The sequence below is a fragment of the Dunckerocampus dactyliophorus genome, chromosome 13 (genome assembly GCF_027744805.1).
Source record: "Dunckerocampus dactyliophorus isolate RoL2022-P2 chromosome 13, RoL_Ddac_1.1, whole genome shotgun sequence".
Lineage (NCBI taxonomy): Eukaryota > Metazoa > Chordata > Actinopteri > Syngnathiformes > Syngnathidae > Dunckerocampus > Dunckerocampus dactyliophorus.
In genome coordinates this window covers 17,789,090-17,813,015 of record NC_072831.1, presented here as the reverse complement: position 1 = coordinate 17,813,015, position 23,926 = coordinate 17,789,090, and the positions used below count along the sequence as shown (strand labels likewise).

Below are 23,926 nucleotides of genomic sequence, written 5' to 3'. Positions count from 1 at the left end.
ATCTAGTAGGATTGTATCACATCATCGTAGCGTATGGGAATCATAGCAGAGTCAGTGTCGCTGATCATCATCAACCGTGTAATTAAACAGTAAAACCAAGAGTTTACTTTTACCTTTGACTTGTACTTTCTTGCGCAATTGACATTGACTGCAGTATTTAAATGTTGCCAAAACTTGCCACATTTAGTCAAATAAAAAAAAAAGCTGGCCCGTTGTTCCTTCCCTTGTGTGGTACAACATGAATAACGTAGCTTGCCATAATTACGCAGACGGCACACAAATGTACATCACTTCCAGCAGGTGTTCGGGGATCCACTGAATGACTTTGTCAACGAATCAAACAAATGAATGACTGCATGCAGCAACATTGTCTCTAATTAAGCGGAAATAAAACAGAGATAATTGTCTTTAGAGAACAGAAGGACAAACATAATGTTTGGCCTCACCTTCACTCCGTGGCTCTCATTAGCCATTGCTGAGCCACAAACAGAGACGGTATTTAAGCTTCAACAGCCACATCCAATAAATACTGTCAGTATTTTACTACATCTCGGCAGTAATATTTAACCAGAGTTTAATTATATTATAGTCGTTGTTTGCACGCAACCTTTTAAGGAGACTGTAGACAACTGGGCTGTCATAAATATAAACTTTATACTCTGACAATATTTATTATTTATCTCTTTTAGACCTGTCCTGTCTAGCCAATGGTTTGTATTTGACTGTATTTGATGTTTTATTGTGATGCGTATTTGCTGTGGCCGGACCAGAGAGAGACATCAACAACAACAGCAGCAGCAACAGCAACAACAACAGGACTATGTCAGCAAATGCCTATGACACCTGCGCGTTCCCCTGATCTAAAGCCAACTGACAAGATTTGGATATGGATGGCAAGGGAAGTTTACAAACACGGACATCAGTTCCAGACGGTGGATGCCCCCCGTGAAGCCATCTTCACCACCTGGAGCAACATTCTCGCTAGCCTCCTCACCTATTTTTGAGGTGATTAACAAGAAAGGTGCAGTTACTCAATTCTGAGGGCTTTTTTGTACATTTTATTTCTATTTTAGGGGGGTTTCTGTGTGCTTTTTTTTTTTAGCTATGGTCTTAACCTTTTGATCAGCTGATGAACAGCCTACTTCAGTTTAATGGTTGTTTGCAATAAATTGCTGACTCAGAAATGTTTTGGTCTCACTCCAGAGTAGAGTTCACCCCGGACTGGTCGCCAGCCAATCACAGGAGGTGGGATATATAAAAAAGTAAAACTGCTGCTTTGCTGGTGATAGAAATGTTTTAGTAAATCTGTCTTTCTCAGCAACACACGAGGCATGGGCCGGTTACCGGTTTCAAGGTATGTCTCAAAACCGCTAAAATAGCCCTACGGTATGCGAGAAAGTGGAGGTCCAGAGCGGCCACTCTTTGGAAATACTGTGTCACGTCCTGTGTTATTCCTCACAGTTGCAACTGGGCTTCGTGCTGAAACCACGGGCATGAGATGTGTTGCCAAAAGTCGGCAACTTAACCGCTGCGGCAGAGCTAGCAGTGACATTAGCTGCCTCGTTAGCATCACGCACCGCTCGTGTGCTACGAGTGCCCTCGTAGAGTTTTGCATCAAACTAATGTGTAAGCTATTTAAGTACATTTTCAACATATTAACATGAATATCATACCGAAATATGTCGCAAATGTCATCGTAATCGCTTGTCTAGTGTAAACAGACACGTACCGATATGACACGTTGCAGCTTAACGCATATAATAAATGACAAAATACACTAATATAGCATTATAAGGTGACAACATTGTACTCATGTGAAAGATTTCTTCAAAGGGATGCGCATTTTTATACTCATGTACAGTAGCGCTAGCCGGCAGACTCCATGACGGCACACGTGTCGTCATTACACCGGTACTTCCACGCTGTCGTCGTTGGTGTCGGTCTACATATTACTCAGGTCGAGGCTCACCAAATGTGGAGATGTGATTCAGAAGGAGACGGGAGCCGAGGATACGTGGTATAAACCGTTTACTCTCCACCGAACAACAAGCTACACCCACTTAGCAACAGTTGCTAACAACAATCACATGACCTGGACTTGAAACTTGGTGGCAAGCAAATTCATAAATACTCAGCAAATAATTCCAAAACACTTGTGGACAAGTTGTGACCTGCACTTTCACCACATTATGAAATAATAACGTGACGTTACGCTTTAAAAAATATATATACCTTTTTTGAGCCAGTGATTGCATTTTTTTGCATCTTGATTTGTTTTTTTTTAGTCATGAAAATATTTATGGTCTTGTGGCATGAGTCAAAGGATTAGCCACCATAGACTACCAAGAAATGTATTGTATTTATTTAGAAATAATTCACTTATTTTTATTTTAAATACATACGTTCCACTTCCATCATGTTCTATTACATTGTTTAAAAAAATGACTGTTCAACAGAGCAGTTTTTTCCTCTTCTTTTCAATAAATTTGACACATTTGACACATTTTAGAGCTGTAATTGCAATACCGTGACGCCGTCAAACCTTGATATTTTTGCCCAAGGTTATCATACTGTCAGAATCTCATACCAGCCCATGCCTACAACACACACACACACACACACACACACACACACGCACACATACAAAGTCTGGGAGAGCAGGAACAGCGCACTAACAGTGTTCTCCTGTAGCACGTCACAGGCAGCAGGCTATGAATTCAGGTGCACAGCAGCATGTGAAAAACACTTCTTGGAGAACCAGCACACACTCACGTACACACACTCCCCAGGATGGTACACTGTAGGCGATGAACCTGAACTTCAGGTACAGTATATGCAAACTTTTCCAGCACTTACGCTGCAGAGGCCTCAGAAACGATGTAAAATGTGTGCTTGTATGTGTTTGTTTTTGTTGGGTTATGGAGAAGGAAGGTGGGGGTCAACATAGTAGTAAAGTGAACTGAACTAGCACGTGTTTGATTTGAAAGACTCTGCGTGGGCTACTCTATGCATATTTAATGTGCAAGTGGGCAGCAATGTTCCAGAGATCGTCAGGGAAGAGAATGAGAGAGTGCTGCTCTTTCTTCTAGAATCAAAATGCATCTGCAGGAAGTCTGCATCCTGAATCTTTACAGTTATGCACAATTGGAAAACAAGAACATCTGAAATTACTGCTAAATGCAATTGTACTGATTTGATGCTTTTAAAAGCTTCAAAGTGATGTAACTTGTATTTTTTGGGTGGCTCTCTGACTGTGTAATACAGCTGTGTGGTGTAGAGTCAGGCAGGGGCAGCCCAGGCTCTCATATTCAACACCAGCACGTTTCAGTCGATCTGCGGCAGCCTCCACCTCCAGCATCATCAGCATCATCATCAGGTGGAGATCGGGGAGGCTTTTGGAACTCAGCTGGTGCACGGACACGACAGACGCAAGCCCATTCGAGAACAATGCTCCTAACAGTGGGGGGTGTGGAATGAGGAAGCAGCTACCGGGACTGCTCGGTGTTCTTTTTCCCGCCCAGACGTGCTTCTCACTCGGACTCGGACATGACAGCCGGGCGGTTAACGCAGCATCCCCGGCTGGAGGAGTAAATGGGACCGCACATCGTCCGAGCGTTAGAAAGATGGAGCGATTTGTTCTGCTCGTTCTCAGCTGTTTTGGCGTCTCACAAGTCTCAGCGGGTAAGTTGACGTTCAAATGTGTTTTTAGGAAGACGCTTCAAATGTTTTGTTTTTAGTGTAGTTGCGCCCGTGTCAGAATGCTATTTGACTGTGTGACTAGGAGCCAAAGGGGGGTAGCAGCTGCGGGCATGTGCATGGCTGAAACATCATTTTGCACAGACGAGAGCTTTGCTGTGCACACTGGACGCGGTGGGCATTGTCTCTGGAACCTGTGGATAGCATCTGCGTGAAAAACATGCGTGTTTTTACCACAAATATGAATTAGGATTGCTTGATGTGTTACAAACCCACAAGGGGATTGTGCTGTTGGGTTCACTGACTTGAATGAGGTTACATTTAAACTGTTGCTGTCATAGAATGGACTGTCTGGTGTGCCAGAGTCCTTCATAAATGGACTCATTGTGCATTTTGCCAGTCAATGCAAAAAGTGCAATACATGTTTAAGAGCTATTCATATGTAAATTGCCGATACTGTTTTTTAAATTCCATGGGAACACCACTGTGACTGATGCTGCACTGGCCTGTGAGTGTTTTAAGAGTGCTGAATAAGTACGCACATTAAGGTTCTCCCTGCTAAGAATCTGTGGACGTTTAATACATCATCATCAGTGCAATCATGCAATTTGATGCTGTGGCCTACTTTTATCCGTCATATTGTCAGAATTTCCAGTTATTGGACCGTGTGTACCTTTTCAAGGGTCACACAGGTTCAGATATGTTCCTTCACTGAAAGTCAAGTAAAGTCAAGGGAGCAGAACAGTAGATGAATGTAGCATCCCAGGGACTGCCGAACCCCTTACGGTATAAAGATGTCCTTCTCTGTAAGCAACCAACATATCATTTAAACCACGACTGTAGATGCAGCAACGCCCTTGTGTCCTAAAGACAAGAAAAAAGATCATGCAAGCAGAGCCAAAGCAAAGCTTTAACTGGCTGTTTACATTCAGTTTAAGTGTGCGAACCGGATCAAGTAAGATTACACACCTATTGGTAGGAACATTGATTTGGTTGGAAACCGTTTAAAAATTGAAGCCCAATTGCATCCGTAGTCGAATGTTAGCACTGAAGCATGAGTGCCAGTGTGACTGCTGGAGCTCCATGCACTTATACAAACCCCTGCAGCAGTGGTACATACATTAGGGCTGCAGCTAACGTTTCTTTTCTCAGTCGATTCATCTGAGGCTTGTTGTTTCGATGAATCGAGTAATCGGTTAGGCCGCAGACAGACCAAATCAATATGAACCAAACACAAACAGCGGTTTGGTGTGCAACTTATCAGGGAAGAGGCGAAAATGTCCAACACTATTTTCAAGTCAAGTGATGTGTGTGAATATTCTTCTTTGCCTAAAACACAAAGATAACACGTCTGCTTCACAGACAATGAATTGAATACCAATATTGTTGGAACTGTATAGAAATTGTGCCTTTACAAAGGTAATAACGCTCAGATTTTAACGACAAAGACAGCTATTAGTTTAACAGTAAATGTATTATTATGACGGCAGAACTGCTCTGCACTGCTCATCATACTGAGAGCTGTTCTAATATTTTGCTTACCTCAGAGTCAAAATAATTGACCCGGCTACAGTATCAGGATGATGGCATGCAATTATAACCCACTCCACCTCGATGCACAGTCATAAACACTGAGCATTATTGTGTTAGAATGTTTGATACAGCTCATTAGCGTACGGCAGTGGGCATAATCTTGTGCCCGGTCGCTGTATGTTGCACAGAAAATGCTGCTACAAAAGCTTTTTTTTTGTTCGATTGATATTTGATCGATAGAACCGATGTTATAGTCGTTAATATTCCTAAAAGGATAATAACAATTGCAAATCATGTCCTAGTAATTGAGTGGAACAACACTCTTGACGTTGATGCAGACCACGGGTTTGTGTTGCTGTTTAGTCGGTTAACTGTGTTACTTTAAAAGTACACACTGCCATTGACACGTTGACCACAAAAAATGACACACAAAACAAAATGTACTTATGTTTGTTTGGCAATGGTTGCACTGTTTGTGGGCTGACAATAGATACCAAATGTGTCTAGACAGGACATGTTGAAGACCCTACTATGTGTTATCATTAGTTTAGTGTGTTCAAAGCTCACCACTGGCAGGAACAGAGGTTTAAATGAACCGTTTTGTAAGAAGACAAGCACTAGAATATCCAGGAGACATTGATGTCAAGTCAGAGTATCAGCCTGGCAAGAGTGAGTAGGAGTGGGAATACAAAATTGACACCATGCTGACGTCTTTACGGCATCTGTGTTTATAGTAACTCATAAACAGCTGGTTGAACCTGGGAAAGGAGAGGTAATGTTTCAATTTAAAATGTAAATCGACTCCCTAACACATTCTTCTAAATGAGTCCATAAATCCTCATGGGCAATTTTCCTTGGGTTGTAACAAATACAAGTTTGCAGTGGAAAGAAAAAAGGGAAAATCAATGAATCAATCAACAAATTGAACACTGATGCAAAAGGGCTCCGGGCTTCCCCCTTTTTTTGGAGAGATGCTTTTCATTAGAATGCTGAGTCTTTCGCTTCACAATGTAGGGACACGGGTTTGAATCTTTGTTGGAACATCTCTGCAAGGCTTTGCATGTTCTCCCCATGTGCGCAAGGGCTTTCTCACACATCCCAAAAACATGCATGTTAGGTTAACTGGAGACTCTAAATTGTCCATAGGTGTGAATGTGAGTATGAATGGTTGTTTGTCTATATGTGCCCTGCCATTGGCTGGTGATCAGCCCAGGGTGTACCCTGTCTCTTGCCCAAAATCAGCTGGGATAGGCTCCAGCACTTCGATGACCGTAATGAGGACAAGTGGCATAGAAAAAGCATGTATGGATGGATGCACGCTGAAGCTTTTGAAAAGTCAAAGGATTGGAACCTCGGGTATCCAACATCAATCAGATAATAAATTCACAGTGAGTATATTGTGAGTCAAGTGCTGATCCTCCCACATTTATTGGTCTTAGCCATAGAAGCCAAGTTTTGTAAGAGGTGTCCATCCTCTGCAGCCTTGCAGCAATTACCATCAAACAGAAGCAATGTCAATGTTTTAGACACACCCAGAAAATAAACCTGGCTTCGTAAAATTGGTGGTTTTGTTTTTTGTTTTGATATGCCCACATATAACTATGAATATGAAATATAATAAAAGCTGAGAGCTCAGCTAAGTGAGCATCCACAGCAGGGGTCTCCAACCGGTAGCTCGGGAGCTACTGTCTAATTTTGAGTAACTCAGCAAAGGGTCAAAGAATATTTGATTTAACTCTTAGTATTTTTATAAGTGTTTGATTCAGACATAATGCCTCAATTTCATGACAAATTAGGACCAAATTACCAAACAAAATACTTAATAACAAAAACAAAATACCGAATTTGAGTTGAGATCTGTTTCGTGAATGAAAAGTCAAATTTAAATGTTGCAAGTAAAGTATAAATAAAACACAAATAGCTTTTTTCAAAGTAGCTCTAATGGCCATGAAAGTCGGAGTCACCTGCACAGGTAAGAAATATACTGAAATACAAAATGCAGATGAACGAAATTTGTTCTTGTTGTTTTCAAGCAAACGTGAGTTGTGGATACCAACATTTTGTTCATGTTCTGGCAAAACAAGCTTATTGAGTTTATGTTGATATAAGCTGTGAAAATAAATGTTACAAAAAGGAAAGCTCTCGGTCACTGTCATTTTATAAAAGTAGCTGGCAAAAAAAAGGTTGGACACCCCGATGTAGGCTATAACAGGCCCTCAGTCTCCGTCCAGACCAGGACTCACGCATGTTACAGAATTATGTTATCAAACACTTGGAAATTGATCCACCAGAACTGTGTCGCACAACAGATTGTATTCCAACTTAGAAGCCACACTGGATGCGTTTTATTGCATACTGTATGTATTGTATGTGGGTGTCTGATGGTGGGCTGATTGTTGAGTGTGTGCGGTAAAGGACTTGGAAATGTGTGTATGTCCGTATGTGTGAATCTTCTGTTTGCATGAAAATCCCGCAAGAGATTAAAAAATGCGTGAGCATAATTTATTTTTCCACTTTTTCCATAATTTCCACTTACTTGTTTGAAAACAATCAGTAATCATTCATTTTGCGCTGTACTCTTGTTTGCAGTGTGCACAGTTCATGTTCAGTTCTCATTTTCAACCTTCAGATCACATTCGGCATCACGTTCAGACTTCTTGAGGCATACTTGTGAGTTCAAAGGCTTTTGTAAAGGTATCATAGCCGTCCAAGAATGATGTTTGGAGACGTCACTGACCACAACATTAAGAGACTTCTACTTCATCAGTCGTTTTGAATGTTTAGAACCATGCACCACACACACTTGGCACACCTGCGTTATCTAACATCCTCAATCAAAAATGTTGCCCCCATGAAGACACTAAGGCATCTGTTGTTTATTTAGTTTAATTCACCTTAATTAGCAACAGTTAAAGGAGGTAAATATTAGAAACGCCTCTCAGTGCGATGCGGTGGAATTTGTTTTTGTCCCTTGATTGTATTTTCCGTGTTGCATGTCATTGCTCAACAAAGCGTGCCGTGTGCATTTTTGTGTCTATTGAGCAGAAAAGATGCAAATGTGCTCATTGTCAGCAAAAAGTAACGCCGAAAGTTTTACTGCCACCCGGTAAAAACAAGCAAAAAAAACCTTGTTGCTGCACTGATGGTTATTGCGCATAGCAGATGTGTGGACTCGAGTCACGCGACTTGGACTTGAGTCAGACTCGCGTTTTGATGACTTTGACAGTATCATCAAAGATCCGACTTGGACTTGTACATCAATGACTCGGGACTTGACCCAGACTTTAGTCTGATGACTTGAAAATACTATTTCAGTGAGCGTTGTTATGTCATTTCTGTCGTTATGTCAGATTCCCACAGAATCTGCCTCATTGAATGCACTCATTCACGTCCTGTCAGTTTTCCGAAGAAACAAGAAGGGCGTGGCTTACACTTCTGTGAGCAGCAAACCGCTGTAGAGTGGCAGTGAGTAACACCAGGATGTGTCAACATGCTAGGAGAATTGAATTTGAATTCGCTAATTATGAGGTCACGGTATTTTATTTGGTGATTATTTATTTATTTGCTGATGACTTGCAAGGACTCGAAAATTTCAAGCCTATGACTTCGGACTTGGCTCAACCTGTCTTGTCTTTGCTTGAGATTTGACTTGGACTTGCACGTCTTGACTTGAGGGTTGACTTGAGACTTGGGATTGAAGACTTGAGACGTACTTGAGACTTGCAAAACACTGACTTTTTCCCCACCTCTGGCACATCGTGTTCACTGCCATGGTTAAATTGCATCCTTAAAGAGCAAATAATAACACCTCTGCTGTCTTTTCCCAAAGGATATACAGTATAATGACAACACTATGAGCATAACAGAGTGGTGTAACATGTGCATTACTTGTGTTTTGTTATGAAGAAAAAACCCTACATATCAGTGCATAAGTGTGTCTGTAGTCTTGTTTTTTCTCATTTAGTCTGAAATTCAAAAGAAAGATGTAATACAATATGATCTTTACATACAAAGATGCAAACCAAAGTACTCTTATTAACCAGGCATTGAAGATTTTAGCGTATGGAATTCAAACAAAGCCCAATGGCTGTTTTTGAATCAGCACGACTTAGATCATCTTACTTCACTGCGCATTTTAATTAGCACCTGACAAGCTGAATTCAAGCAACTGACATGAGAGACCATTTTCCCCGTGTCCTTTCAAATTCCAGCGCAAGTAGTCCATATCAACGCGGTTGCTCTTTCGTCTGGCACGCTGTCTCGATTCTCTTCAGTTCAAAAAGCCTCCTTGAGTTCTCCTTTGAGAGCTCACCAGAGGTTTAGTGAGGTGCAGATGAATGAAGTGATGACCTTGTGTTTAGTGAAGAGTACTTTGTGCAAGGAATCAAAGAGTTGTTTCTCTGTACTGTATCTGGGATTTGAAATGGGATATACGTAGCAGCTTTGCTACGGGTGGTGGCAGTGGATCAATGATAAATAATAATGAAAGACTTTCTAGCCATGCCAGTTGAATCTCGCACGGTCGCACCAGGTTGTTGTTTGCTTCATTGGCCCCACGCCTCGTCCACAAAGTTTTGTTGAAATTAGTTGGCTAGTTTTCCAGTACAAGCAAGGATACAAATACATAACCTCCTCTGTTACGCTCTGCATACAAATTTGTTGTAAATCTTTCTATTCTGTAATTGTTACGGCTGCAAAATGATTAAAAATTTTAATCAAATTAATCAGTTTTCCAATTAATTAATCATGATTAATCACCATTTGCCGCTGTGTGAAATATGCTCATTTTTTGCTGTATTTTATCAACAAAAAGATAAATGACAGGACACAAGTATATATATTTGTATGTGTTAACGGCTCCAAATGAAATGCAAATTTAAATCATGCTACAAGATAGCACATGTCTGAAAATGTATTTGCCTAACGCTAGTCTCTTTAATCGTAGCACGACATTTGAATGGCACTTTAACCTAGGGGTGCTCCGATAGATCGGCCACCGATCAGTATCGGCCAATTTCCGTCAAAAAGCACGGTATGAGTATATATGCCAATACTTGCTTTTGTTACTTCCCTAAACTAGGTTCAGGGAAATACACAGTTATTGTATTGAAACACAGAAAAGAGCGGGAACAAGTTGGTCGTCTTCACAACACAGCAGGAGTTTATTCTTCTTCTCCTTCGACAGATTGGGCCATTCAGGCTTGCTCTAGTACTTTTACAGAAAATAGTCATATCAAAATAAATCATATATAATAAAAATATATTGTCCATTTTTGTCCTTTACCCATTCAATATAATCGACAGGAAAAAAAAACATAGTACCCGCATCATACTAAACCAATATCTACTAATAATAAAGACATTGTTATTTTTGGCGTGCCCGTGAACGCACCTCTCTGTGCTGATATCGGGTGTATTTTCATTCGTATACATGTTTGTTAGGTAGATCACTTCTTCCTCTTCAAATTCGTATTGGATTTATACTGCGTGTTGGACCACATCGAGTCATACGAGTGCTTCGAAAGTTAAGTCCAACTTTAAGCCTTTCAAACTCATGGATCGGAGCTTCAGGCAAGATAAAAGGTCTGTAGGATATAAATTCACTTTAATATCTATCTGCATATGACATTTCATTAAAATCTGATGCTTTTAAATATGTTAACTTTGGCCCGGAATTACAGTGTACATGCTATTTGTAGTGTGGCGTGGAAACGAATAAAGCGTGATGCTGCACTGCGGTATGAAATTTGGTCTAACTTCTTTCAAACTTGGGGTAGAGAAGTCAATGAGGTATCAAATTAAAGTTCAAGTCATGTTTTATTAGATAGATTAAATGACAGACTTGATTTAATTCAACCTGTTAATTCATTCATTGTTAAGTCAACCTGAAGTGTTGGTTGGCACTTGATTCAAATAAAGTGTGAATGCATTTGCCATTCATTGTTGTTTACTTATTTGTTTATATCCATAATTAATTTACTTCACCTGCACTGCCCAGTGTCCAGGTATTTCTTTCACAGTCAGACTGGGTGAATTTTTGGCTAAAAAGTTACTGAATTGATTCAAAGTTACTGAATCATTTTGGATCGGATCGTTTTAAATGAACCAATATCGTCCTTGAATTGTATCGGCAGCCATGAATCGTGATATGAATCGAATCGTGATTAAAACGAATTGTTACACCCCTAAATGCAACTATTAACATCTAATCAGATTTAAAAACAAACAACAAGGGTGTGGATTACATTTCTGAGAGGGCCAGACCGCCGATGTTCTGAGTTCGCATTGTCTGTGAATGCACCTTGTGGTAGTGTGGTGGAGAATGAGAACGTGTTGTTCCGAAGCGGACTGAGGGAAGTGTTTGTGAGTTGGAAATACATACTCTATACCAGGGGTCACCAACGTGGTGCCCGCGGGCACCAGGTAGCCCCCCCACGACCACATGAGGTGCCCGCAAGCCTGCTTTTCATTCAGGTTTTCAGTTAATAATGAAAGAACAGTAGAAAGAAATGCATTCTGAAATACAAAATGTGAGTTGTGGACACCAGCATTTTGTTCATGTTCTGGTAAAACAAGCATATTCGCTTTGTTTGGGTTTAAAATAAGCTCTCAAAATAAATGTTACAAAAATGAGTAGCCCTTGGCCATTTTCATTTTGTAAAAGTAGCTCTCACAAGGAAAAACGTTGGTGACCCCTGCTTTATACGGTGTGGGAATTGAGCACTGCTGTTGACGTGGTAAGATAGGAATAAAGTTAAATAGAGTATCAGATTCTGTGTACATCTGTGGGGACGCTACACTTGCCTCCGTCCACCAGCATAATAGGGAACCATAATTGCCATTAATTATGCTAAAATTGTTAGTGTAATTAAATAGTTACTCCCTTTCATGTGTTTTTTTTACAGCCCCAACGCAAATTTGTGTTAAAATATTCATTGTATTTGGCACCACTGTATTTGCAAGGTTTCCCACACATTTGGTGCTCCCCCAGGTTAGTACGTACCTGCAGTACCTTTGTTCTTCTCTCAGTGTTTTTCATGGTTTTGTCTGATGCATTGACAGTATCTACTGGTGTAACTGTGGTGGTAGTGGTCATCTGTCATGAGAAACCTCTGTGCCAGAAGCTCCAAGCCTGGTTGGAGTAGGAGGCTTCAGACTTCAGTCAAGGGCCAGCAGTCATTCACCCAGCATGCGCTGTTCTTAGAGGAATAACTGGAGATGAGGGAGTGAATGGGTGGGAGTAAATGGTTGTGTGCAGAAGTGAGAGCTGAGCAAAGCCAGGGAGGCAGCATAGAAGGCTTGTGACAAAAGCACACAGACAAGCAGAGAGAGAGAATTATTTATACTCCCCTCCCTCCACCTGCATCGCTCTCAGGCAGCTCCTGGAGGTGCCACTGTAGCAGCTATTCTCAAGTCCCCTGCTAATTTCATATTCATAACATTATGTCTGGCTGTGCGCTCTTTAAGCTTCATCAGCCCCCATCCCATAATGCTTCCTTCTTCCCCTGATTTGAGAGTTGATTTCATTAACAGTTAGCTTGTCAAATAATCAGTCTCTCCGTACTCTTTTGTCTGCTTGTATTAGCTGGCTTGCATCCCCTGTGCATACAACGCTGCATCTTTTTTCACACCCTGCCTTTTGACATTTAATTAAAGTGTATGTGTATGTGGGTATTGATGAAAAGACAGGGAAAGATGCCATTTTGCACTCTCTCCATCTCAGCACTGTTATGGCCAGCGGGAGTGAAAAATTCATTTCCTATGAGTAAATAAGTCATTCTACACAAAGGAACAAGACAACTCAAAGGTATGGAAGGAGGAGTGGACCAAAGGGAATTCATCAGTCAAAAGTGGACCCATGTACAAAGATGGGCCTTCTGTGGCTGCTCAAGCGGGAAACCAAGGGGGAACTGAGGATTATGTGGGACACCAGCATCTTAGCGTTTGCATTGCATTTACATGCAACAACCTGATGTTAGACCTTGTTATTAATAAGACTATATGCTGACAATATTGTTTAAACCAGGTATTTATACAGCTATATAAAGTTAACATGCATGGTACTCACTGCAGCACGCCGTTTCGAGTATAGTACAACCTGTAGAATTTAGAATTTAGGGAAAAATATGCCTCTAAAATCGCACAAAATTTTAGACTTCAAACCATTATCATTAGGGGTGCACGGTAATTATTGGACCCATAATTATGGGGCCGATATGAGGTATCGATGATGTCATACTGACAAATCCAATAACATAAAAAATAGCTATAAAATAACCTATAAAAATGCTCTAATGAGGCGAGATTACCCATTCTGGGTTGGGTTGGTGTGAGCAAATCAAGGGCTCCTTTTCTGTGACGTTCTGCAAATGGGCTGGTGTAACTTCCCCCCAGCTCATGGCGTCGACTGTGTGGGACATCTCACTGTTTCAGAGGAAGACATTTCGCCAAATGCACCAAATGTTGTGCAAACATTCCGCGTTGAGGGAAAAAAAAACATCGAACTTCAACACATCAAACCTCATCAGTCGCCTGAAACGGAAGCATCGCAGGTCACAGGGCTTGTTCCTGTCGCCGCAGCATTTGAAACGTGTCAAAAACGTTTGCCAGGGACGACCGGAAGATTAATGTGATGTGATTTCATCATGGAAATGATGGCTCTGGATGACTAGCCCTTTACCATCATTGACGATACCAACTTTTGGTGGCTAGTTAACCCCTTGGAGCCACCGTTTGTGCCGCCACTATTTTTTTAATGTTTTTTTAACAGTAGTGATGTCATGACAATTGGTAAGGACAAATCTTCAGGTACAGTTTGTCAAATCCTTTGTTTGAGTCAACCTCCAGTTGTGCACAACAGTTAAATCTAAATTTAAAAAACAGGAGACAGAAAATATTATCGGTCTTGAGAAGCAGGAAGTTCTCGGTGTCGGCTTGAAAAAACAATATCGTGCATCCCCAATTATGCATCTCAAATTAGATTGATCAATAGTAGAATGACTGTGTCTAGCCTCTCTTCAACCCATTTTACTACCTTGTACACAGGAGTTTGCACAAAGGTCAAAAAATGTGCAAGACTACGCAGTGTGCAAATAAAACCAAACGTTCTGGAGAGACGGATGAAAAAAGAAACAAAAACCTGACTCAACCAAGTGATGATTACCCTAACTGATCACCGTTTGTTGGTTGGTTAGTTGGCGAGATTATAGACAAACTATGTGAGTGATTTCCACATCATTTGGAACCCATGACATTATGGTTGAGAGCTGCAAAGAGGGAAAAGGAGCAATGATTTTTAAAAAGTTTTCACTTACAGTCAACTTGCATTGGGGCCAAGTGGGGCAGGACAAGAATTGAAACGCTGTTGTTTTTCAAAACTCCCAGACATTGTTTGGTTTATTTGGTTTGTTTTTTTTTTGTTTATTTTGGTTTATTATTTGGTCTCCAGAAATGCTGTAAGCGGACAATCAAAACAAATCTGTTATGTGTTTTCAGTTCAAAACAGTTCTACCAAACGTGTAAGTGTTTGGTAGAACTACCAGCAACATTTTTAGAAAATGTAAAAAGTGAGCCTCCAATCACAAGTACATGAGAGCAACAAAAATGAACAATAGCGCCAACCTCAGCCAATGTGTTCTCACTCTTTGCTGAGGTCATTAACTACAACAGTAAAAGCATAAGGCGTTCCTAATGAAAAAACACAATGCTTGTATTGGACGTAAGGCATACATGCATTAAGGAAGACATCTCAATTATTGACCTGATGTATTACGTTCCAAGGCCTCATGTTTGCCTGCTTTACAGTGTCTTGTGTGAGCTTCATGACTCCTGGGCGAGTGTGATGTGAGTGTTGTGCATGTGACTATGCGTGTGAGCGTGCAATGCGCTCACCAGGATGAGCCCGTGTGCCAAGGTCTCGTGTGACACAGGTGAAGGCAAACTCTAGGTCAGCATAAACCCTGATGGTTCTATCATGGCACATTAAGTATGAATGAGGGAGCTGGCCTTCCACACTGAATGTGTGGTAAACCACAAGAGCACAGTGCAACTACAGCCCACACACCTCTGACACTTAATAACATGTTAGCGGGGGAAATAAGCAGCCCTATGCTGTCAGAAGACAACGTTCACAATCATCATGTGCTAATTTCTCATTTCAGCAAGGTCTTTATGGCTTTCATTCTTGAGATAGTTTCAACATAAATGGAAATACTATACAAGCTGTTTTAGTGAACAATTACTGGATAATTACTGGAGGATAACGGGGGAGCGGGGCTTCACAACAACAAGGAGACAAAGTAAAGCTACACAGGCTCAAATAAATATGTTTAAAGTGTGTGGATACTTGTATACTTGTTGAATAAGCGTCAGAACATTCTAGAAGAAGCCAGTTTTAAACCGTGCCATGATATCTGAGCACATCCCGGTGGATAGAAATGTATAAAACAACCATATTTTAACACCAAAACATCATTTTTTTATAAAAATTGTTTTAAAATAGACAGAATAAGGGATAAGTAGATAACAGTGATAAATAAAGTAGATCACATAGCAAGTGTTTGATGCCTGCCAATAAATACACTTCACTGTGGGAGAACATTCACAAGAGGTACAATAGTCTGTGTTACTCGCATGCGTATTGTCTCCCGCTCTGGTACAAAGATAAGAATTGGTATTTTTTGCTGTCAACCCAGCACGACGCGATGTAACCTGCTCATGAATTCAACAATCACAGTGTGACACATCGTGCAGCATTGTGTATTTCTGTTTTTTGACACGTGTCTACTTATTACAAGAATACGCTTTGTTTGGTATGCATGCTTTTTGTAATCCTCCATTCCACGAGTTGCATGGAAGTGGTCATTCTTTGTCCAATTCTTCCTCAGCGGTCCCCGACCCCTTTGGTTCATACCCGACAAAAAGGTGCCAAGAAAAAGCGGTAAAGCACAGACCATCACAACTGTCATCAATGCAAATGAAGACATTTGTGTGTTGTGCTGAGCCAAACAGAACTGTACAGCATAGTTGAATTGGAGCGTCAGCACAGAGCACAGAGACACACTAAGTGAAAGGAACCAACAAGAAATATAAACACTAGAGGCTTGTGCCTCCCCCTAATGCTCTGGGCAACATGTAGCTATGAGGCAGTTTCCCTTGCATGCTTACTCATTAGCATCCTGAGGAGCAGCACCGCCATGACTTTGACTAATGTTTTTCCAAGGGTAGTGGAGCTATAATAATCAGCAGTATCTTCTCATGGGGCTGGTAGACACTGGGGAACTACCCTGCTAGCTTTTAAGGGTGCTGAGTCTCTCAGCCACTGTGTGTGTATTACAATGAAGCCATTTTCAGTCCTACGGGGGCCTCAAGTGTTAGGTACTTTACACATTCTAATATTGTCCTGTAAGCAATGATGCAACAACATCATAGTAGAAATGTAACCCAGAAGTAAATTACACTTAAATGAATTACTGTGATTTCATATTTGCCGTCTATGAGAAAATCATGTCCAACTAACGCATGATACACATCTATGAGGTTTATTCTGCTCGTAGTGGTGAATTTCAGGGGCTCGAACAATCAGTATGCAGATCAGGTAATGGGGGATGGCCTTAAGGAACACAGTTTATTGAAGATGCTTGCTGGGTTAATTCGACTTTGAGAACACGGCCACAACATCAAAATTCTATTCAAAATGGGATCCAGTTAGGTGTGGGAATCACAGAATACAAAATAAAATTGACACAGTGCACACTCATGAGCAATGTGGCTGGGCTTTACATTACACAGATGCAACAGATGGTGGCTGTAAACAACATCAATACACACATTCCACTGTACGGCAGCGATAACAACACCATACCTGCTCTCCGAAAAAGAACATTTTTAAGGAAACAGTGTATTAGAGTGATCTATTGGTGCTCTGTTGAATGGGTCTGTTATTGCACTTACTACTGCTACCAGTAGAGGGTGTTGTATACTCATGTGAGAGTTGAAGACGTGTACAGAATTGTCCACTTCATCTCAGTATGTATACAGTAGAGCTACACATATATATATATATATAGAGAGAGATTTATTTTATTTTATTTGTATTCCTTCTTTTCTTTTTTCATCACCGGATAAGCTATCTATATTTGTTTTACACATTCTCTATTCTTTTCTCCCCCAATTAGAAAATGGTGACACTTAAACAAAAGATCAATTATACTGTATACCAGTAATAATGGATTATATACCAGTAATAGATGATGAATGAAGAAGAAGGTAGGAATAAATCAGCTCAGCTTCTTCCTACTCCTTTTCGGACATTTTCAGTTGTGTAAATGTAATCATGTCATGTTCCTGAACGTAATATGTCTGACACGAATAAACCATGACCATGACAAGGATGTTATTGTAAAAGCTTACCAATAATAACATCAAACAGCAACTATATGATGGCAGCTATGATACAGTACGTCACACTATCCGTGTACGTGATAACGAAAACTGAAAAACACTTTAAGCATCAAACAATTATCAAATAAAAATGAATTTAAAGCCCAGAGGATGAAAGGGAAGAAGAAGTGAGCTTGACACTCTTAAAAACAACAGGTGGCTCCAACCTGGCTACCCTGGCCTAAAGGGAGGCTTGATCCGCCAAGACGTTGAACTGTTGAAGGTGTTGTTTTGTTCCCCAACATTAGTAGCTATACAGTACATGAGCCATTCTCTTATGTTGTTGGCTGAATAGTCAATGTCATGTGAAGCAACAGTTTCTCGTATGTACATTGACCAAGTGAAAATAGTTACAACCAAGAAAAAACGCAACAAAAAAGTGCGTGTGATTGACACAGAGACGAGGATAATGCTCATGAATTCATCAGAAACCAAAACTGTGTTTGTGTTCCCAGTGTGTGTGTTAGAACTTGCTGTGACTTCTCTCTCCTGTCAACAATTTCACGCCGACACCATGCCTTTAAACTGCGGCCGTTCCTCTCTAATGAGTAGGGATATTGAAGTGCTGTCACCCTCGACTTCACTCAGCGTGGAAAAGACAACAGGCTGCCGTCATGAACAAACACACGCTCACCAGGACGCCCTACATGGCTAAAAGTCACACCCATATCTCACGGTGAGGCAGACTGCGCTGAGGGACAGTTTATAAAGACGTGTCAGGTGTTTCATTAGGGCTGACTTTTTCCCGTCAAGTAGATATTTAAAGCCTGTGCCCACTGGAAATGCTCACTGTCTCGCCGCATAAGACGAAACGGAGGCCGTAGGCAAAGACAGGAACACAATGTACGGAAGCATGAACTGAGATGCGGGTGAAATGTAGACATTCAGCTTGAATTTAAATATGTTAGTGTACACTCCTGAACAAAAGTTGAAGAACAGCTGAAAAATGGCAAGAATTTACATTTTGGATCTTAAGGAGGTCCTAGGTAGAGCTTCAAAATGCAAAAAGAAGAAATGAGAGTGAGACAAACATTTTTTGAGTCAGCAATTTAATGCAAACAAGCATGAAAGTGAAATGGGCTCAAACCTGACCCATTAGATTATTTATGGCTAGACATTGAACAATCACTTCGCCAAGAAATCCCCATGTTTAACTTGCCCTTCATTAGCCAAATCCTCCAGAAAAATATTAGTTTTAATAGTATAAATGTAAGCACTGCTCTGACAGCTTGGTGGGAATTTTTAAAAATGGCATGGCACGAAAAGGGAATTAGTTGTATGGCAAATATCATAAAAGGAAACAACTTTATCTCACTTAACGACCTTGTAGCACAGGATCGAAGAAACCATAACACATTTCTTTAATACATACAAACCAAATCTATAACAGGGGAAAAGTAGCTTACACGTTTCCCTGGCAGAGCAAATCTGTTTAGCATGTAAGGGCATTTAGATCAACAATACTATCTGCCCCAGTGCCTGGACGGGACAAAAAAACGTGAAATAGGCTGTTCATCAAAAAGAAGAAATGGGAGTGAGACACTGAAAAACATTTATGAGTTAGCAATTTATTGCAAACAACCATTAAAGTGAAATAGGCTGTTCATCAGCTGGTCTAAAGTTTAAGACCTTAGCTAAAAAAAAAACAAAAAACAACAGCCTCCCCCAAAATAAAAATAAAATGTTCAAAAAAGGACTCAGTAATGAGTAGGCACTCTATTCTTGTTAATCACAATTTTTCTATTTTTTCTTGTTTTGGGTTATTATTGCGATTTTTATTTATTTTGCGATTCATTTTGTTTTCATTGAGTTTTTTTTTGTCTTTTTTTGGTTGTTGAATTTATTACGTTGTTTGTTTAACTGATTTAAAAGCTCTTGACATTCTAATGACATGTTAAATACACTTGAGAAATTTAAGTTTATTGCTTTTTATATGATGTACTCTCATTATTTTACCATATAATTCATTAAAAAATGGTCTCCAAAAATGTTGTCAGTAAAATCGATTGTCGACAATAATTCGTAGGACAATTATCGTCCAGCAAAATGTGTTATCCTGACAGTCCTAGGGCCGAGCATCGTCCCATGTCTTGACCGACAGCCAATCGGGATCCCCGGCTCAGGACAGGTGACATTTTTTGGGGGGTCTACAAATTCAAATTTTTGCTTTAAAACCCTCAGGATCTTTTAAGAAGTTGAAATGTTTGTTGCACAACCTTTTGGAGCAATTACTGCAATCAAGCGCTTCTTCTAACTCAATGAGACTCCTGCACCTGTCAACAGGTATTCTGGCCCACTTCTCATGAGCAAACTGCTCTCTCGGGTGTGAAGGGTGCCTTGTCTAGACTACATGTTTCAGCTCTTTCCACAGATGTCCAATTGGATTTAAATCAGTGGTCACGGGAGGCCACTTCAGAATCGTCCAATTTTCGCTTGTAGCCATTCTTAAGCTTTCTGACACTGGTCAACACGTTTCGCTCCAGAAGGCCTTGATTGACTTGAGACTTGTGACCTGCGCGCCCTGTGTCGGATGCAGCGAAGCAGCCTTCGAAATGAATCTCCTCCATGTTGCTCAGTTCCTGTGGTGTTCTTTTTTCTGGATGCTTCATTTTTGCATCTGTAATCATGGATCTGACCTGACCACATTTTTCTCCTAGAAGCGTTTTAGCTTGTCAACATGCATTTTGGTAACTCCCAGTCATTTTAAAAATGTTATCACTTTATTACTGTCAGTTTCAGTTCTGGCAATTCTAACAATTGACATAATTGTTTTTTTTAGTTCATTTATTAGTTCATTTAGCCATTTTATGCTCAAAAATGCTTACTTTAGGTCAATAATAAGTACAATTTGCTTAAATATGATTTTTTAAAAATAATAATATCGATATACAACCATAAAACAACCATTATTTATTAATACATCTTTGAAAAACCACGATAGAGTCAGAGAGCGATGTTCGAACCGCGATGTAACGAGGGACGGCTGTATACGGTCATGTCTATCATGTCTCCTACTAATTAACCTACTACGTAATATACTCAAGAGAGATTATCCAGCATGATCAAATTTCCTACAGCAGTAATGTTGCTTTACCGGGTGAGCATAGGAAGGAAGGGACGATCCATAGTCATACGAAAACAACCAAAATTCATCCTTAACTTGCTTTTAACCTGCCTGTTGCAGCAGAGAGGCTGCAGGGGTAGATAGTTTATCCAGCTGAATGCATCATGTCGGTGTTGTCTGCAGAACTCATTGATTCAGTGCTGACTGAGATTTGAGCAATCCAGACGCACAACCGTGGCTATGAAATATCTGCAGTCTGGCTTGATAAATACGTAGCACAGTCAGCGGTGCTGAAGTGACGCATACGTTTCAGACCATTTTTCTTGAACTTATCTAATGCACATAGCCTGGAACAGTAAAAGAGATTCCAGTACAAATCCATCTGAGCAAGACAGTATGGAAACTGTTGGATAAGTTCACACTTAAAACACTTTCTTTTAGTCTGGGACAAATCAGAAAATGATACACAGTTTTTATATCCCACCAAATTGGCTTCGTTCAACATCAGAGTTGAAAGAAAGCAGTGAAAAGTGTTTAGATGTGTGTGTGAGTTTTTCTGTTTCTGTAAAACACAAATCTCATATTAAATATATACAGCAAAAGGTGGCGAGAAATATCTCTATATTGAATAAAGCAAAATATCTTCTTGATCAAAAATCACTCCACACTCTGTACTGTTCCTTAGTATTTCCATATCTAACGTATTGTGTGGAGATATGGGGAAATAACTACAAAAGTAATCTTCACTCACTCACTGTACTGCAAAAAAGATCTGTGAGGATAATTCATAATGCCAAGTATAGAGAACATACAAACCCTTTATTTTTAAAATCACAGATATTAAAATTCGCAGATTTAGTACACTTTCAAACCGCTAGAATAATGTATAAAGTTAATAATAACTCGTTACCCAAAAATCTAATCAAGTATTTCTCAATCAGAGAGGAGAAATATGATCTTAGAGGAAAATTAAACCTAAAACATTTATATGCGAGAACAACGCTGAAAACCCATAGCATTTCCGTGTGTGGAATTAAATTATGGAACGGATTGAGTAAAGAACTCAAACAATGTACAGAGATGAGCAAATTCAAAAAACAATACAAGCAGTTGATGTTTGCCAAATACAAGGCAGAAGAGTCCTGATTGTTCTGTCAGGTTTGTTATTTTATTTTATTTATTTATTTTTTTATTTTCTATTTTATTTTATTTTATTTTATTTTTTATTTATTTAATTAAATTTTATTTGTTATTTATTTATTTCTATTTATTTATTTATATTTTTTTTAATAATTTTCTTTGTTGTGTTTAAAAAAAAAAAAAAAAAAAGCTTTGTTCTTATTTATTTATTTATTTATTTAGTATTGTCATCATATTATCATTATTATGAATGTTCTCTCTTTTTTTGGGGGGACGGTTATCTCACCGTTATCTATTATGTGTTATCCTGACTATCACTGAAAACATGACATGGAATCCAGGAAGTGAACTACATGTACTGTACTAGATGTAGAATGGATGGGGGGTAGGATTAAATAAGCTTTGCTTCTTCCTACTCCTTTTGGACATGTGGAACTGTCAAAAAATGATTCACGAGATGTATTCCATTGTAACCTTCATGTTCAAATAAACTAAACCAAACCAAACCAAACCAAAGGAAAGCCATTTTTGTTGTTTTTAATGACTACAAATTAAAGGAAAATATGTTAAAATTGGCAAAATAAGCTCTTCATTGGAAAGCAAAGATGCGTGTATGTTTTGTATATTTTGAGACACAAACACTTCTAATCTGTCCTTTTTAAAAAGTGCCAGAAGTTCCTCCGTTGCACACACTGATGCTGCAAGGAGACGGCAGTACAATAGGTACCTTTAGTTTGTGCAGTGTTCATATTTCAGCTGACCATATTGGAGTTGATATGTAGTAAAACCAGTTTCTTGCTCAGTCACAGCCATAGTAACTGACTGGCATTATATACTGAAAGGATACAGTCATTGCTTGAGTACATGAGAATATGAAAAATACTATGGTATCAGCATGGCAATAGTTAGCAATGAGTAGTTAGAGCAATTTGTGGGTTGCACATGACGTCATGTTCGGCAGCAGGCATCACGAGCTCTAGCAGATGGGGGCCAAACACGCGTAGTCATAGCGAGACATTAAGTGAAATCAAATCGGAGCAAAAATCTTGCATAGATGCGCTGTTCTTGCATGTGGAAGGGTTGCTAAGATACTCCATCGTAGGCTACGTTCACACCGTATGTCTTTTTTTTCGCTTATCTTCGACCTGTATCTGATTTTTTCATGTCAGTGTGAACAGTACAATTCCGATTTTTTCAAATGCGACTTCGGCCTCATTTGTATGTGGATATAAATCCGATATGTATGCGATCTACTGCAGTCTGAACGGTCAGGTCGCATAGGCGTGTTTTGCCGTGCTTACCGAGACATGGATGGAAGTACTCGCCAATGTCAGCAAAAGCTCTTCTTGTCTTCCGAAAGTAATTTTTAAAAAGTGTCAGCGGCACACGGCAAAGTCCCAGCACTCCGAGCTCTGACATCCACCCACACGCTCATCGGAACAGACGTCGCAGCTCCGTCAGGATGCCCCTAGATCCATCCTTCCCATCCTCCCCTTGCCTATGAACAGTGGGATCCATCTTCTTCCCTGCCTGGTCCTGCTGCTGCGTTCGCTGCCCAGCCGTCATTGCATTGCCCTTTGAAAATTCCCCCCCACCCCTATTCATGAACTTTGAGCATCAATAAACTCTCATCTTTTACTCACACACTTTATTTCTTTTTGACGTGGCGCTTTTGCGCTCATGCACGTCACTTGCACGCCACTTTGCGTTCACAATGACAAGTCGCATTTTTTTGGTAATGCGAACCACCACATTAAAAAATCTTACTTTAACAAAAAAATCCGAATTCGGCATGATACAATGCAGTGTGAAGGTAGCCATAAAGATAAAAAAGCTCAAGAAACAACCAACAAAATACGCAGAGAGGTGGCTGCTCAACCTGTTTCTCTCGTCGAGTGTATCTGATCACGCTCAAGTTTGCAACAAGTGACCAGCAACGAGCAAAATCAAAGTTGAAATATTGCAGGAACTCCAAAATGCTCATAAAAATGGGAACTGTTGAAAGAATTTGCCTCGAAAACACTATAAACCTGGTTTATAAGACAACAAAAA

At 40.0% G+C, this 23,926-nt stretch overlaps 1 protein-coding gene across 5 annotated transcripts in view; it reads left to right on the top strand.

Annotated features, from left to right (window-relative positions):
- Positions 1–2,692: 2,692 nt before the first annotated feature.
- The window catches only part of fndc5a (fibronectin type III domain containing 5a), a 40,752-nt gene continuing 19,518 nt past the window's right edge, over positions 2,693–23,926 (top strand). For 3 of the 5 annotated variants that reach the window (XR_008573510.1, XM_054797247.1, XM_054797245.1), the window contains exon 1: positions 3,057–3,681. Coding sequence is in view for 3 of the 5 variants with exons in the window: in XM_054797247.1 (XP_054653222.1) it covers positions 3,474–3,681 (208 nt within the window). In the remaining 2 variants the exon portion in view is untranslated. Of the gene's footprint in view, positions 2,825–3,056; positions 3,682–23,926 lie in introns of those variants that run through there. The other 2 variants (XM_054797246.1, XM_054797249.1) reach the window with 2 other exon arrangements.